This window comes from Grammomys surdaster, unplaced genomic scaffold (genome assembly GCF_004785775.1).
Source record: "Grammomys surdaster isolate TR1022 unplaced genomic scaffold, NIH_TR_1.0 183, whole genome shotgun sequence".
In the NCBI taxonomy this organism is placed as follows: Eukaryota; Metazoa; Chordata; class Mammalia; order Rodentia; family Muridae; genus Grammomys; species Grammomys surdaster.
This window is the reverse complement of record NW_021604628.1, coordinates 2736448-2751721: the sequence shown is the minus strand read 5'-3', so window position 1 is coordinate 2751721 and position 15274 is coordinate 2736448. Positions and strand designations below refer to the sequence as shown.

Genomic DNA, 15274 nt, shown 5'->3' with positions numbered 1-15274 from the left:
AGCTGCCAGGGAGTACTCAGACAGGGGTATGAGAGATGGAGTATGGAAGGGTAAACTGGAAAACAGGCATCCGGATATGGGAAGACGCATGCGCAGGCAGGCACCAAGCCCATGCTGTTGAGGCCAGTCGGAGATTAGAAGGATGTGCCACAGGAGCAGAAAACCAGCCACCACCAGATGTAGGCAGTAACCTACTGCATCCAACCAGCCCTACAGGGACAGGAGTCCATGCAGGCTTCATGGAGGTTCCAGCCACGTGTGACTAGGGCTAACGGCTGAAGAGGTGAGCCGGGTCTCAGGTCCGAGGTGGCCAGCTCCATTCCATATGTCCCTATTCTAGTTCTAGCAAAGGCAAAGAAGTGACTGAAAGCCACTGCTGTCGTTAAAGATTTCTTTTAAGGGGCTGGAGAGACAGGTTAGCGGCTGAGAGCACACCGGCTGTGCTTCCAGAGGACCACTCCCAGCAGCCATGATGGCTCACAACCATCTGTAACACCAGTTCCAGGGAATCTGAGGCCTCCATGGGGATCGGGCTGAACATGGAGGCAAGATACCCATACACATAAAATTATTAAAAACGAGCTGGAGAGATGGCTTAGCATCTTTTTTTTTTTGTTTGGTTTTTCGAGACAAGGTTTCTCTGTATAGTCCTGGCTGTCCTGGAACTCACTCTGTAGACCAGGCTGGCCTCGAACTCAGAAATCCACCTGCCTCTGCCTCCCAAGTGCTGGGATTAGAGGCGTGTGCCACCACCGCCCGGTGATGGCTTAGCATCTTACTTAAGAGCACTAGCTACTCTTCCAGAGGACCTGAGTTCAATACCCAGCCACCATATGATGGCTCACAACCATTTATAGTTGGACTGATGCCTTCTTCTGTCTGACGTCCCCTCTGTCACGCAGGCATACATGCAAATAGAGCACTCAGATACATGAGACATAAGCAAATACATCTTTAAAAAAACAATTAAAACCTATCCAGGTATGGTTAAGGATTACCAAACTTACATTGTCATTGTGGCTGTTTTTACATGGCCAAGTGGGGATCAAACGAGAGGACACGGAATGGCAACCCTGATACAGATAATGCCACTAACTGCTACTTGTTTATCAAATACTTAACAGATAATTCCTTGAGCTCAGGTCATGCTGGCCCTCCAAGACATCAAGAGGCCAGACAGGAAAAAAATGGGGAGGGAAGAGTGTGACAGGGTCCCAGACTTTAGCACAACTGACTCCATGATGGAAGTACCACTCAGGCTATTAAAGTCAGCAATGCAGACAGGACCATCCACCAAAATGAAAATAGAAACCTAATCCATCAAAGTCCCGGGAAAGTCTCCAAATGTGCTAACCCTGCTTTTTTGGCTTCTGTAGTTCCATGTGCTATGTTGCTCGGTCTGTCTTTGGAACTGCAATCCCCCTGCCTCACCATCCTAAATACTGGGATTATCAGCATGAGCTACACTATACCTGGCAACATGTAGGTCTAAAAAAGGGAACGGGACTCATAGGACCCAGCAAAGGCTAGAGATCTAACTGTACAAGGACACATAAGTATGACACCAAGGCTTCCTCTGAGTCCATAGAAAGGCTTGTGGGCTAAGCACTGAATAAATCAACAAAGGGCAAAACCCTACGTTTTAATCCAAACGTACCACCGACCTGCAGTATCTGCTAGGCCACTGCTCACCTGCTTGTTTCTGTCTAAATAGGCATGTCGGGTCTTGTTAGCCAGACAGCATCTTTTTTTTTTTTTTTTTTGGTTTTTCGAGACAGGGTTTCTCTTTATAGCCAGACAGCATCTTAAAGCTTCATGAAACCTGAAAGCTAGACTCTTGCTTCTCACAACGGAAGCCCCTGAGAGCCTGGTATCGGTGGCCCAAGGTCTTATCTATCCTCCTTGGATGGCAGAGTTCAAGGGCATGAACCTCCACCTTCTGAAAGTCAGACACTTCCTGCCACTGGCCACCAGAGTCCCAGTTTGCTCCTTTGTCTTTTGAGACAAGGTCTCTCCTGTCTCAGATCTAGGATGCAGTCAAGTTTGAGCTTGGGCTTCTGCTTCCCTGACCCTCTACTCCCAACTGCCAGGATTATGGGGGGGTATGCCATATTTATGGGGTGCTGACCATGGAACCCAGGGTTCTGTGCATGCCAGGCAAGCTCTGTGCTAACTGAGAGCGTCACTCCTGACCCTTAGACACACTTCTGAAGAAAAAAAGCCCTTTGGCCCACTGCTCTAAGCACAAGCTGGGTACCTGCAGCACCTGGATGACATCCTGTGCGCCTGGACGTGCCCAGGATACACCTCACAAGGGGTTTTACAGTGTGGAACCAGCAAAGATTACAGGTCTGCTTCCAGGAATCATTCTCTTGTTATGCCAAAATAACTCAGCTTATGAAAAGTTACAATGAAAAATCTGCTTTGCAATTTTTTTTTTCTTGAAAAATGTCAACTGATTGAAGCCCAGACCCTTGAGGGTGTGAATGGGCCGAACAGCTGGGGTAGCCTCAGCTTGTTCCACCACGGTGTCACTGCAAGATGTGTGACAATCTGAGAAGCTCGCCCAGGAGTGAAAAAAGTCTGCTTTGGTGGCCCGAGCTTTACAGAATCAATCATCCACAAGGCGTGTTTCTGGTTTTAATTTTTTTTCTTTGATAAATCAATTGCTTCACAAAAATCCTTTTAAAGACAACAATGCAAGAAAACATATTGTTACAGTATTCACATTTTAAAGATTGTCAGTTTCAAAGACCGAACTTAACTGAAGAAGGCAGCCGGCTGTGTTCCAGGCACCACCTGCAGGAGAGGCCTTCAGGATGGGCGTATCCTGCCAGCCACAGGGGAGGAGTAAGACTGCCGCTTCCTGTCCCCACAGGTGCACCAGCCACTCAGCAGGCTACACAGTGGCCCCGTCAGCCCTAGCCAGAGGGGTCACAGTGCATATTGCATATACACTTTCTATTTGACAATCTGAACTCAAGAAAGCAGAAAACCGAGCCCACCGGATGGGTGGGTCAGCCAGTCTAGATTTCTGCTAGGCAGCCAAACAGCAGGAATGACACGGGTTGACTGTAGGTCTCAGAACACATTCAAACGGCTCCAATGTTAGGGAGGACTTTAACAGGAACGGAGGCTAGAATCCGACCATTTAAACAAAGCTCAAAGGAGATGGACTTTCAGGTTTTCTCCACTGGCCAGGAAAGGCGGGCAGGAGGTTTGGTTGTTTTTGTTTGTTTTTGTTTTTGAGACAGGATTTCACTACGCACCAGAGGCGGACTCAACCTTGCAGCCATCCTCCTGCTTCAGCCTCGTAAGTGCTTATATACAGGCACATGCCACAATGCCCAGCAAGCAGGTGTCTCGAAGGTGCAACTGGCAGACAACAAATCTGCCGGGCAGGAACTCTATGAACCAGCATGGCTCGCCTCACGGGAATCACTTAAAGCATCTGTGCACGGGGAGGTGGAAGGGTATGACCCTGTGCCGGCTCTTTTACAATATTTTTTTTTTTTTTTTTTTTTTTTTTTTTAGACAGGGTCAAGTAAAGTAACCCAGGCTTGCCTCCTGTCTCAGGTTCCTGAGTGTTGGGATTACAGGAGGGTGTCACCATGCCCAGGTTTTCTATGATCTTCATGATATTCCTCTGAATTTAGCAGGTGAGAGTTCAGTGCTTAGGAAAGATGATTTCAACTGGAAAGGATACGATGGATCATGGTGTTCAAATCCCAGCTAGAGCAGCCGCCAGCCGGCCCAGCAGGGACTGTGCTTCCTTTGCTGGGAGCAGGAGACCTCTGCGGGGCTCACAGGGGTGATGGATTTCTGCTCGAAACCTAATAGAGCCACCTGATCATGCAGGCTTTTGTAGGCCTGGCTTAAAGTATTAAAACAGTTTGTGAATAGGTAATAGAAAGGCTGCTTAAAATATTATTCTCTCCTCAAAGGAGTTGCTGGCAAGTTTTTCCATTTTGTTATTTTGCTGTTTTGTTTTCTGTAGTGGAGGCACCGTTAGGGGTTCAAAAGGAGCCCCCATTTTTCTTGCTGACTACTTGGCTGTCCAGGTGTGCTCAATGGCTGAAGAGAATCAAGACATTTGGGGGGATGGTAAACTGTTTCAGAAAAAAGTGTGAGTTAGCTAAAGAGGTCCCCCTAGGGTAACCTTAGTCCGTAAGCAGTTACCACCCTTGGGGCCCAGCTGTTCCCTAGCAGCAGGTGGGCCTAGGTACCACTGTGAAAACAGATGCTCGAAGCAGGGTGCTTGTTTCCTAAGAAAAATCTTCCCAAGTAAACCAAAACAAATCAAGCCACATCTCCAGACCTCGGCCTACAGTCTGCTCTGTCTTGACACTCGGAAATGAAGTCCCTAAGCTGTCCTGAATCTGGAGTGGTGACAGAGAGGGAGGACCCTGGAGGGCAAGTGACAGTGAGGGCCACCAGTGGCCCCACTGCTGTGTTCCCTCCACGGCTCTCACTTCCAGGTGTCTGCCAGTAAGAAAGACAGTTTAGGTGTTTGCTGTTTACCCCAGCTCTGAGCCAGTGGGGTAGAGGACACGTTATATTAGTTTATAATAAACATTCTATATATAACAGGTTTTAACTAAAAAAAAAAAAACAATCTAAAATTCCCACCCAGTTGATGTGGCTGGGCAGCCGTGGAACTGCAGTCAGACTAGGCATGACAGAGCCCTCACTTACCGTACAGCCTACTGAGCACGCTCGGTAAGACGCTCTAGCGAGTGTAAAATACAATCTGCACATCACATATGAACACGAAACTGGAGATCTCAAAAGCTCACTTGACAGTTGTTTCCTTTTAGCAGCTAAGGTGAGCCCCCTCCTCCCCAGGGAGCAGGAGACCATGCACGGGTGGCCGCCTTCCAGAACATTCCGAATCGAAAGATAAGCATGTGCTGTTGCTTCTCTAGAAATTTATCCTCAATATAGTCATAATCCAATTAATAACTGATTTATAAAAATAGCTTTTTATCCAATAATCCCAGCAAGGTAAAAATAGGAGTTTCTTTTTCTATATAGCAAATGAAACAGGCAAATGCTGCCCGAGAGAACTGAAGTGTATCGTGGGCACCCACAGCCCACCAGGGCCAGCGTCCTCTCGCTCTGCAGCCCATGTGCAGGTCATCTTTCAGACCTGTGGGCAACACCAGCAGCGGCCCCCAGACCTGCTGTAAACCACACAACTCAATTGCAACTGCATAATTTTTTACAAAATGGCAGCACTGTTCCTTAATCTCGTCAGGGACTCAAGGGGCAGGGCCACTTGTCACGTTTCTAGCATTAAAAACTCACACACGCACATCTGAAGGAAGTCGCTGCACCAGCAAAGACGTCTTGAAGCTTGCTGTGAAATACAAAAGTGCACTCTTCTAGATCTACATAGAAAACAGGTTACAAAGACAACTGTGTAAAACGTTTGCTGTGCAAACAGTAGAGTCTGGCGCCCAGCCCACACTGGCCCCATCGTGTCGTGCGTCCTACTGAAGGGAGTCGCTGTTCTCCAGCACCAGCCCGCTGATGTGTGTGGGCGCCAGTGCACTGCTCTCATCCTCCGTGCTATCCACCGACTCGTCCTCACTCTGCCCTGCCATCATGACCTGCTGGACGGCCAGGGTGGCCCCGTCTGAGGACAGGGACTGAAGGCTGTCCACATTCATGTTCACAGGGGTGGTGATGGTCACAACGGCACCTGCAGCAGAGCACATCGGTGTCACGGACGTCAGGAGTCCTCAGAGCAGAGCACAGCCAGGTGCTGCCTGCTTGTTCAGTCTACCCCTGTGTGTCAAGTCAGGGAAGGAGGGCACACACCCTCCCACGCTTCTGGAAAGGTGCGGCGTATAACATGGTCTAAGAGAAAACCATGTTGGACAGGATTGGGATCACATGATGGAAGAGCAGTGGCAGAAAGGGGACCAGAGACAACTCAGCATGAAGCAGATAGCAAAGAAACCCAATGCCAATGCCAGCTTCGTGCCTGTGCGTGCGTGCGTGCGTGCGTGCGTGCGTGGGGCTGGGATGGACTCAGGGAGAACAGCATATAAGAGGCCAGTGGTTCCACATCCAGCATTCCAAAACCATAAAGAAATTAAATATTGTCCCCAAAGCTCTCTAAGCACATAGCAGAATACTGCTATCATGAAGAAAGAAGATGACAGGGGGGAGGGGGGTGGAGGGAGAGGAGGCATGCTTGCTGAGAATATAGATAAATAAAATAATAATTAAAAAAAAAAAGAAGAGGAGGAACACACATCCAGTTAGAAGTTGCTGAGGGAAAGGGATTAAGCCCAGGGGTTCAAGGCCATCCAGGGCAGCAAAGTCTTAAAACAAAACTCATCACATACAAAACAAGCCAGACTCGGAAGAGCTCATGCAAACAGCCTTTGCTGAAACACATCAGAATGGGGCTGTGACGGGGAGAGAAGAAAAAATCAAAAGCAAGAGACGGGCATAAAGAAAGTGGCCAGGTGAACAGGCCTGACTGTTGTCTGTGCTGAAGGCTGGAAAGGAAAGCAAAGAAAAACTGGAAACACAGGAGAGCACTGTGCAGGGGACACCTCACAGGAGAGCACTGTGCAGGGGATACCCCAAGACAGTCAGCCATTCTCACGGGTGCCCGCATGCCTTACCTCTCCATCACGTTGCGCCTTTAACACCGCCCTGGATGCCTCCTCCTGTCTTACTCTTTTGAAACATTTGTTCAGTATGTGAGAGTGTAATGTAACTTAGGCATGGTGTGGAGGTCAGAGGACAACTAGTAAGAGTTGGTCCTCCCCAGGTATCAACTTAGGTCATTAGGCTTGGTGGCAAGTGCCTTTACCCAATGAGCTACCTTGCCAGCCTTGAATCTTAGATGCAAAGAGAGGGACCTGTACTCAGGCACACAGCTCCACATGGCTCACTGCTGACAGCACCTGATCTGGCCTGTTGTTCCCACCTGTGACCATCTGAAGTGACGTACCTTCCGACATGGCAAGCTCGCTGGGTGTTGTTTGTGCCACTCCCGATGCAAGAGAGTCTGGCCAAAACCTCTGAACTGGCCTGTTCTGAGCAGGTTTTTTCTTTGTTTTTGGAGTCTCTGAACAGCTGGAATCCAACATTGGCTGGAGAATTCGTCTTCGGGCATTGATGAACCTGTGTATGGACAAAGGGGTATGTGAGGACTTGGGACAGGGTGCCTTCTTCTTCAGAAGCCATGCTGACAAGAGGAGCATGAGTGACAAGCGCACAGGTATCTAGGTCGACAGAAAAGTGGGGCCAGATCTTTTTAAAAAAAATGAGTTTAGTTGGGCATGGTGGCACACGCCATGCCTTTAATCCTAGCACTCAGGAGGCAAAGGTAGATGGATCTCTGTGAGTTCAAGGACACGCTGTGTCTGGCCGCAGCACCTGATGGCAGCACAGAACACGTCAGGAGGCCAGGCTCTGTCACAGCGATGGGTGCAGCGTTAGCGAGCAGTCATCTTACCAGTTGTTGACTTGAAGTAGTGTCAAATTTGTCTGAGCAGCAATCTGCTTTTTCTCATCCTCTGTTGGGTAGGGATGCTAAAAATAAAGACAGTTACTATTACCATGGGCTTTGATTTTTGTAAAAAAACGGAAACCCAAGACTGTCTGGGCCAGTGGTCCTCAACCTGTGAGTCGTGATCCCTTTGGGTGTCACATATCAGATATACTGCATATCAGATGTTTATATTACAATTCCTGACAGTCGAGCAAAATTAGTTATGAGTAACAACAAAATAGCGCTATGGCTGGAGTGACGCCACACGTGGTCCTGTGTTAAAGGGTCGCGGCAGAAGGAAAGCTATAAGGGAGAGCAAAGGCTGATGTGGTAGAGCTGTCAGCACACTGGGCCTTGTTCTAGAAACATTCAGAGAGGAAGGCAGCAGCTCTCTCCTGGCCAAGCATATCCAACACTACAGCAGCTATCAGTGTGTGGTGAGGACAGTCAGCCAGTGTCCCAAGGCGCTCGCTCAGGTAGCAGGAATGGCAGTGGGAGCTGCAGCCTTGCTGGGGGGGGGGGGCATCCTCTGTGCCCAGGGCCAGCTGAGCCTTGACACAGCACATCTGGAACAACGTTGCTGAGAGTTAATGCAGGAGTGACAGATGACACCTACTTCAGCCATGAGAATAAACTGACGCTTGGACAGGCTGATGTCACTGAGCACTTTCTCAGGGTCAGATCTCTGCTGGACTCACATGACGCTGGAGTACAGACACTGACCGTCCCAGGCTGCTGCCACTGTGAGCTGGTGAAAACTCAGGAGGTAGAACCAAGGGGAGGACCTTATGCCACTGGGGGTTGTCTCCTTGAAGGGGACTCTGGAAGCCAACCCTTTCCTCTCCTACCTCCTGGCTGTGAGCTGTGTACTTTGATACCCCTACCTAAGGTCTACATGATGCTACCAATCATGGGCCGGAATTCTAAAACTGTGGGCAGCATAAACCCCTTTTCCCTTTGAGATGGTTGTCTCTGTATCTATTATAATTCTGGAAAGCAGACTAAGACCTATGCTGTCGGTAAAGAAAGAGCTAAGCACAGGCTGGGTGTAGAGAGTGTGTTATAATATCTTTCCTTTACACATGCTCAGAATCAAAACAAAATGAAACCAGAATTAGGGGGCTGGGCAATGGCTCCCTGTGAAAAGTGTTTGCTGGCCAGGCATGAAGAGCGAAGTTTGGACCCCCAGCACCATGTAAAACCCGAGCACAGCAAATGAGCCTGGAATCCCTGGGCTGCTCGGGGATGGGGATGGAAGCCGGAGAACAGCAGAGGAAGACTCCCAGTGTTGACACCAGGTGTCCACACATGCAGGCACAGACCAAAAAGATACACAGACAAACCCAAACCTAAGCTAGAAATTAGCATCAGAACTCCTGGACATACTCAAGGAAAATAGTCTTGATTCCAGTAAAACAAAACAAAACAAAACCACTCTTCAGGACTGATAACCACTGTGTGTGAAGGCAGAGAAGCCAAGCACTCCGAAACCACATCATCAAATCCCTGAGTGTGGAACACAGGGCCCCAGTGTGAGTGGCATCTATAAGAAAGCAGCTGTCACAGGGTATGGTGGTGCACACCTTTAACCCCAGCGCTCAGGAGGCAGAGGCAGGCAGATCTCTATTGATTTTGAGGCCAGCCTGGTCTACAAAGTGAGTTTCAGGTCAGCCAGGGCTACACACTAAGAAACCCTATCTCAGCCGGGCGGTGGTGGCGCACACCTTTAATCCCAGCACTTGGGAGGCAGAGGCAGGCAGATTTCTGAGTTCGAGGTCAGCCTGGTCTACAGAGTGAGTTCCAGGACAGCCAGGGATATACAGAAAAACCCTGTCTCGAAAAACCAAAAAAAAAAAAGGAAACCCTATCTCAAAAAAACAAACCAACCAACCAACCACACAAACAATAACATGTATGTGTGTGTGTGTGTGTGTGTGTGTGTGTGTGTGAGAGAGAGAGAGAGAGAGATCAAGCACAGGTATCTGTCTTCATTTTGATTTTGATCAACAGGGTGATCTGTTGGACCTAACAGATGAGAGTGTCGCTCAGTTGGAGGCTGTGGAAACGGGGTCCGTGCTTACCCTAGACCAGTGGTTCTCAACCTGTGGCAAACCTCTAGCTCCAAAAAGAACACCTTACAATTCACAGCAGTAGCTGAACTACAGTTATGAGGTAGCAATGTGAGGAACTGTATTAAAGAGTGGCAGTGCTAGGAAGGACGAGAACCAGTGTCCTACACAAACTTCAGAAAACAAAGGGTTCAGCAGTGCGTACGTCATCAGCACTGAGGATGGAGCGGTAGGACAGCGGCAAGTCTGAGGCCAGCTGGCCACAGTGAGGCCTTGTTTCAGGGATTAGCTCTGAGGGAAGGATTTGCCTCACCTTACATCACATGTAAGAAGCTATGTAAAAACAAGAGGTGAGGGGTTGGGGATTTAGCTCAGTGGTAGAGTGCTTGCCTAGCAAGCATAAGGCCCTGGGTTCGGTCCTCAGCTCTGGAAAACAAAATAAAACAAAACAAAATAAAACTAAACAGAACACCGAGAGATGAGAAGTGAGGTCAGACACAGACAGCAGTCACTGCTGCCCACTGGTTAGAAAACCAGGTGTTATAAAGGAGGACCAGGAGCACAAGGCAGAGGTGCCCTCGCTGGTCACTGTGACCAGGGCTTATGTAGAAATTATTAACTCATTAAAGGGCAGTGTGGTAAGATACTGACACGGAAAAGGAGAGACGCACCAATGCAGCACTTCCTGAGGAACTATGACCACAGCACCACAGCCACAGCACTGGCCGTCACTTCCTGTCCTCTACCTGACAGCACCCTCGCTAGCAGCCCTATCATATACACTTGTGTGCTCCCTTCCTGCCCGGGCCACTCATTTTAAACTACATAAGCCATGTGTTGGCTCTCCTCACTGTGCCGGACTCACGATGTGCCCCTGGCCCCCGGCATCTCCCTCTTGGATCCACTGCGTGACTCTGTGGCTTGTTCCAATGTCCTTTTCTCTGCCTCCTTCTCCAGCCAGCCCCATCAGATGTAGGGTTTTTCTGACCCAAAGACACATAATTGACTTGACTCCCTTTCCACCAGTGGGGATCCCTGCTGCATTTTAAGTTTCTTGAAGCCATTATTAGAGACCTGTGCTCAATCCCCACTATGGCCACAGCACAGAATCAATACTTAGATCTATTTGCAATAAATGCAAGTCAGTTTCCCCAGGGACACAGCCAGGAGGCTGTCTCAGGGTCCCTCGTGGTGTAGCCAGTGCACGCTTACCCCTATGTGCTGAAAGAGCCAGGACCGCATCACGTTGGTGGCGTGCTTCGGCAGGACACCCCTCTTGTTCTTGGAGGAGCCATCCTCTTGATGCAAGATGCTGAGGTCTTGGTTCAACTGCAACTGAAGCTTTCACACAATTGATAAATAACGTCAGAATGGGCCTGAAATGCCAACACCTCGAGTAGCTTACAACTTCAGATGGAGGCCTTCCCATTTATTTACAGTCAAGAGGCGTTTGATGAAACCCTGTACAGATTAATCTTTGAGGGTATGCCTGACACTGTCAACAATAATATTTGGTCTTAGTTGCCATTTTTCAGCATGTAAGCCCGACAATTAGACTCTTCAAACTGATAAGGGATGCCTTCTTGTCTATTGAACTGTTGACCTACACCTCCAGGCAGGGACTGTCCACAGACCCTAACCTCTGCAGTGCACCAAGGGGTTAAAGTCTAGAGACATCACGAGCTGTCAGTGTGTGTTCAACCACCCTACTCTGTCATGAAGCTTCCGAGCTCCTGGACGGTGGCACACTAGAGAGGAACCTGGGAACTCTCACACCCTAGTATTCCTGGCTCCATCTGCATCCTCTGCAATGGCCTTGACAATAAGGACCAGCACAACGGGCCCAGGGCTGGAAGACAGCCCCGAAACAGCTGGCTCTGGCAGGACAAGTCATACTGATGTGTCACCTGACACTCTGGACACTTACATACCGAAAACCTTGCACACACAAAAAGAAAGCAGCACGTGAGCCAAACACACAGAACTGCTGCCGAGTGCACGGCAGGGGCTGCTGTTGGGTGTCACCATGCAGCTGGCATGATGCAACTGGAGTCAGACAGTGTACAGGGGGAGGTCAGAGTGGAGCCCCGCTGCAGTGAAAGGCAGACGAGCACGTTTCAAGGGCATTCAACAGAGGCAAGCTTTCTTTTAGAAACACGAGGAAATAGTAGAATAAATGGCTCAGGATGTGGAGGAGACCTGGGGGGAATGGAGAACTCTTCAGATCTGTGGCCTGCCTATGGTGCCCTGAGGGCTAAGCTGTGACACACTCCACCTCATAAAAACATCCCAAGTAAGGGTGAGAGGGGAGGGAGGGACACATGTGGGCATCCTAACCCTCAGAAGGTGGGAGCAGAGGATGACAAGGCCGGGGCTAGTCTTTATTATATGCAGTCTAAGGCCAGCTAGACATTCATGAGAACCTCCCTCCTGCCCTCTCCTCACTCTCAAAACCATCTTTACACGGGTGCACACCAGCAGCAGAAAGATTTCTCAGTGGGCGTCTTCCAGAAGTCCCAGCTCTAGTCTGCTGTCGGGTCAGAGTGTCCCCACCAAGGCTGACACCCCCTCAGGGGGCTGCAGTGCTCTCTGAACAGAGCCCATGTGTCATGTCACACAGGGCCCCCCAGCGACAGTGAGCAACGGTGAGAACGAGGGTCAGAAAGCACCCGAAGTCCTCAGACTTGGCGTGTTTGCTATGTAAGCGAGCAACCCTTATTCCTAAGAAAACTCAGTTATATGGAAGTCTCTTCACTTGGGAGGTTGAGGCAGAAGGATCACAGTGAGTTCCAGGCCAGGCAGGGTACAAAGTAAAACCCTTCCCAATTCCCTTACATCAAACAAACAAACAAACATCCCTTTCTTTTTCAACAAGACAAATGCGTATACGCTACAGTACTAGTTCATTCTTTGTCTTCCTCCTAGAGGAAGCACAATTCAACCCTAGAAACTAGTCAGTCAGTGATGGGGCATGGCTCTATGGTTGCAAACATTTTAAATGGGAAAACCCAAGGGAAGAGGGCTTGTGTGGAGACACAGCAGTGCTAGTGAGATCTAGCTCTCCTCTAAGCCTGGGTCTGAGCACTCACACGGCTCAGATCAGCTCTGAAGCCTCCGCCTATGTCAGTGATGCCTGTGTCTTTTTCACTAGTGTGGCCCCCAAACCTCTGTGCCCAAGATGGCAGCTCCAGACTACGGAGACCACTGAGAGTCACTGTAGCCCACCTGGAGCACACCCAGGGCTAGGCATGAGGATCCCCGATGAGGACATGGACCACACCCAGGGCTAGGCATGAGCATCCCCGATGAGGACATGGACAGAGACCTGATAAAGTGAAGCCATGTGCACAAAGGAAGAATTATACTTTAAACCTTGCCTTTAATTATTCAAAGTAAGAAAAAGAAAACAATCATGTTTCCAGAACTTAGAGGGTCTTCCAGCCAGGAAGATCCAATATCTACACTTCACATAAAGGGACAGGAAGACTGTAGAAGGACCATGGCCATGGTAAGTCACAGGTCATCTCTTGTTCTGGAAGCAAAGCGCCTGAAGGTGAGAGCCTGGCTCTAACACAGGACCCCGGCCATGCCCAGGATGCCGAGCAGAGGCCTGGGATGCCTCCAGAGCTTGGAGTGCTGCCTCAGGCGAGGGGTGGTCTGAGCTCTGTGGTTCTAAAACCTTGGCCTGGCTGTTCTGCACCCACAGTTCTTGGAGTCTTGGTGAGCACCCACAGTGGACACTCACGTAAGCCAGCCTCGCCACTCACCATGGCTGCTTCCAGGGCCATGAATAACTTCCCTGGTGTCGCAGACACTTCTGAATTTTGCAAATTTCCAAAGTAAAGGAGATGAAGCATGAAAAGAAACAAACCAACCAGAGGCTACTTGACAACAAATGAGGAGCTGTCACAAGGAGACAGCTTAGCCAGCTCCACTGCACCCTACCCAGGCAGCCCACAACAAGTCCATCTAGAAGGCAGCACACCTGCGAGTTCTGGATCCTAATGGTCCCAGGAGATAACGCCTGCGTGACCACTTGGCCTTGTGGAGTGACGACGGTGACAGGCTGGTACACTGTGCCACCTCAAAAAGGAAAAGAGAATGTCAAGATGAACTACTTTTAGTCTTCATGATTTAAAGCCATTCTTCCTGGTGTGCTTATGGAAGAAACGAACAGCCAGCTGGTGAGCCTTTAACCATTTCAGATGGTCAACAATTCTTTGCAAACTATTTGGTTAGACAAATTATCACCCCATTTCTGTTCTTGTCACTGGGGATGTGGCGGGTCCCTCCTCTTGGTTGCCTCTGTTTTCCTTTTCCACAAATGGCACATATCCAGAACTTGGCTAGAGGTACTAGATAACGGACATCTTCATTCTAGATTTCTGGTGGCCTTTTCTTGGTTGTTTGTTTCATGTCGCCCTGGCTGTCCTTGAACTCACTGAACTCTGCCTGCCTCTGCCTCCTGGTACACTGCCACCCTGCACTCGAGTTATGTTTCTTAGCAACCCTTCTCTTTCATGATTCTTCTATGTGCTATATTCTACACAGAGCAGAAAATGCTTCACCTGTCCCTATTCTATAATGATTCTGTTATAAAAAAGACACAGGCAATATTTTCCCTTGGTTGGCACCACCAATTTATGATACAACTAAGCAGTTTGTGGGTCCTGTGGATAGCACAATTAAAAACTATGTTACTTGAGAAGTTTGCAAGATGACTCATCAGGTAAAGGTGTTTGCTATCAAGCACAGATAATCTGAGTTTGAGTCCTGGGACCCATGCGGTGGAAAGAGAGAAATGATCCCTGCAAGTTGTCCTCTGAACTCCACACACATGCTATGATGCACATGTGTGCACATGCTTACACACGCACACAACCACACCCATCAGCTAAGTATTTTAAAAACTATATTACTTGAAATCATAATTTAGTTTTTGATGTATGCTTTCTTTTTTTACTTTATTGTTTTAAATTATGCATGTCTATGTGTGAGTGTAGGTATAGGCACATGAGTGCAGCGCCCACAGGGAACCTCAGACCTGGAGATACAGAAAGTTGTGAGCAGCCTGATGCAGGTGCTGGGAATCGAACTCGGATCTTCTGGAAGAGCAGTAAGTGCTCTTAGCAGCTCAGCCACCTCTCCAGCCCCTTGCTGTGTATATTCAATCCCTATATGAAACCTTTTCCCAAATGCCTTTGGTAGAAAGCCACAATCTGTACAACATTCATGCTGAAAACCAACAAGCAGGTACCGGAACCGCTCTGGACTCTAGCCCTGCTATGTGAGTAATGGGCACTCAGTAAGACACAGTGAAACTGAGGACAGAAAAATGGGAGTTAAAAGACACTTATATATGTGCTTGTTCTAATATAATGGATCTGTTTCTGCAAAAGCTCATGGAAAAAGTGTCTGTTTTTACATGGTCCTACCTGCCACTGTTGCCATGGTTACATTTCCCTGTTGCAGGGCTGATGCTGGCACCACAATTCCCTGGGGGCTCAGAGTGCCTGTGATGGCGCTTTGAATCTGCTGAATGTCAGAACATACACATTGGGAGAATTATTAGAACACAGAAAAACCATGTTTGAAACTTCAAAGGAAGAAATATCATAATGTTGGAATAGGAAGGGGAGGCCAGGGCCATAGAGCAGACGCAGTTGACTAGCTTTCAGAGAACAAGTGT

At 48.8% G+C, this 15274-nt stretch overlaps 1 protein-coding gene across 4 annotated transcripts in view; it reads right to left on the bottom strand.

Moving 5' to 3' along the window:
• Window positions 1-4911: 4911 nt before the first annotated feature.
• Window positions 4912-15274, bottom strand: part of Pknox1 (PBX/knotted 1 homeobox 1) — a 42726-nt gene continuing 32363 nt past the window's right edge. For 3 of the 4 annotated variants that reach the window (XM_028767868.1, XM_028767869.1, XM_028767871.1), the window contains exons 6-11: window positions 15021-15120; window positions 13571-13668; window positions 10798-10926; window positions 7481-7557; window positions 6974-7146; window positions 4912-5704 (exon numbers count right to left, since the gene is read on the bottom strand). In XM_028767868.1, coding sequence (XP_028623701.1) covers window positions 5493-5704; window positions 6974-7146; window positions 7481-7557; window positions 10798-10926; window positions 13571-13668; window positions 15021-15120 — 789 coding nt within the window. In that variant the 3' untranslated portion in view covers window positions 4912-5492. The remainder of the gene's footprint in view (window positions 5705-6973; window positions 7147-7480; window positions 7558-10797; window positions 10927-13570; window positions 13669-15020; window positions 15121-15274) is intronic. The other variant, XM_028767870.1, reaches the window with a different exon arrangement.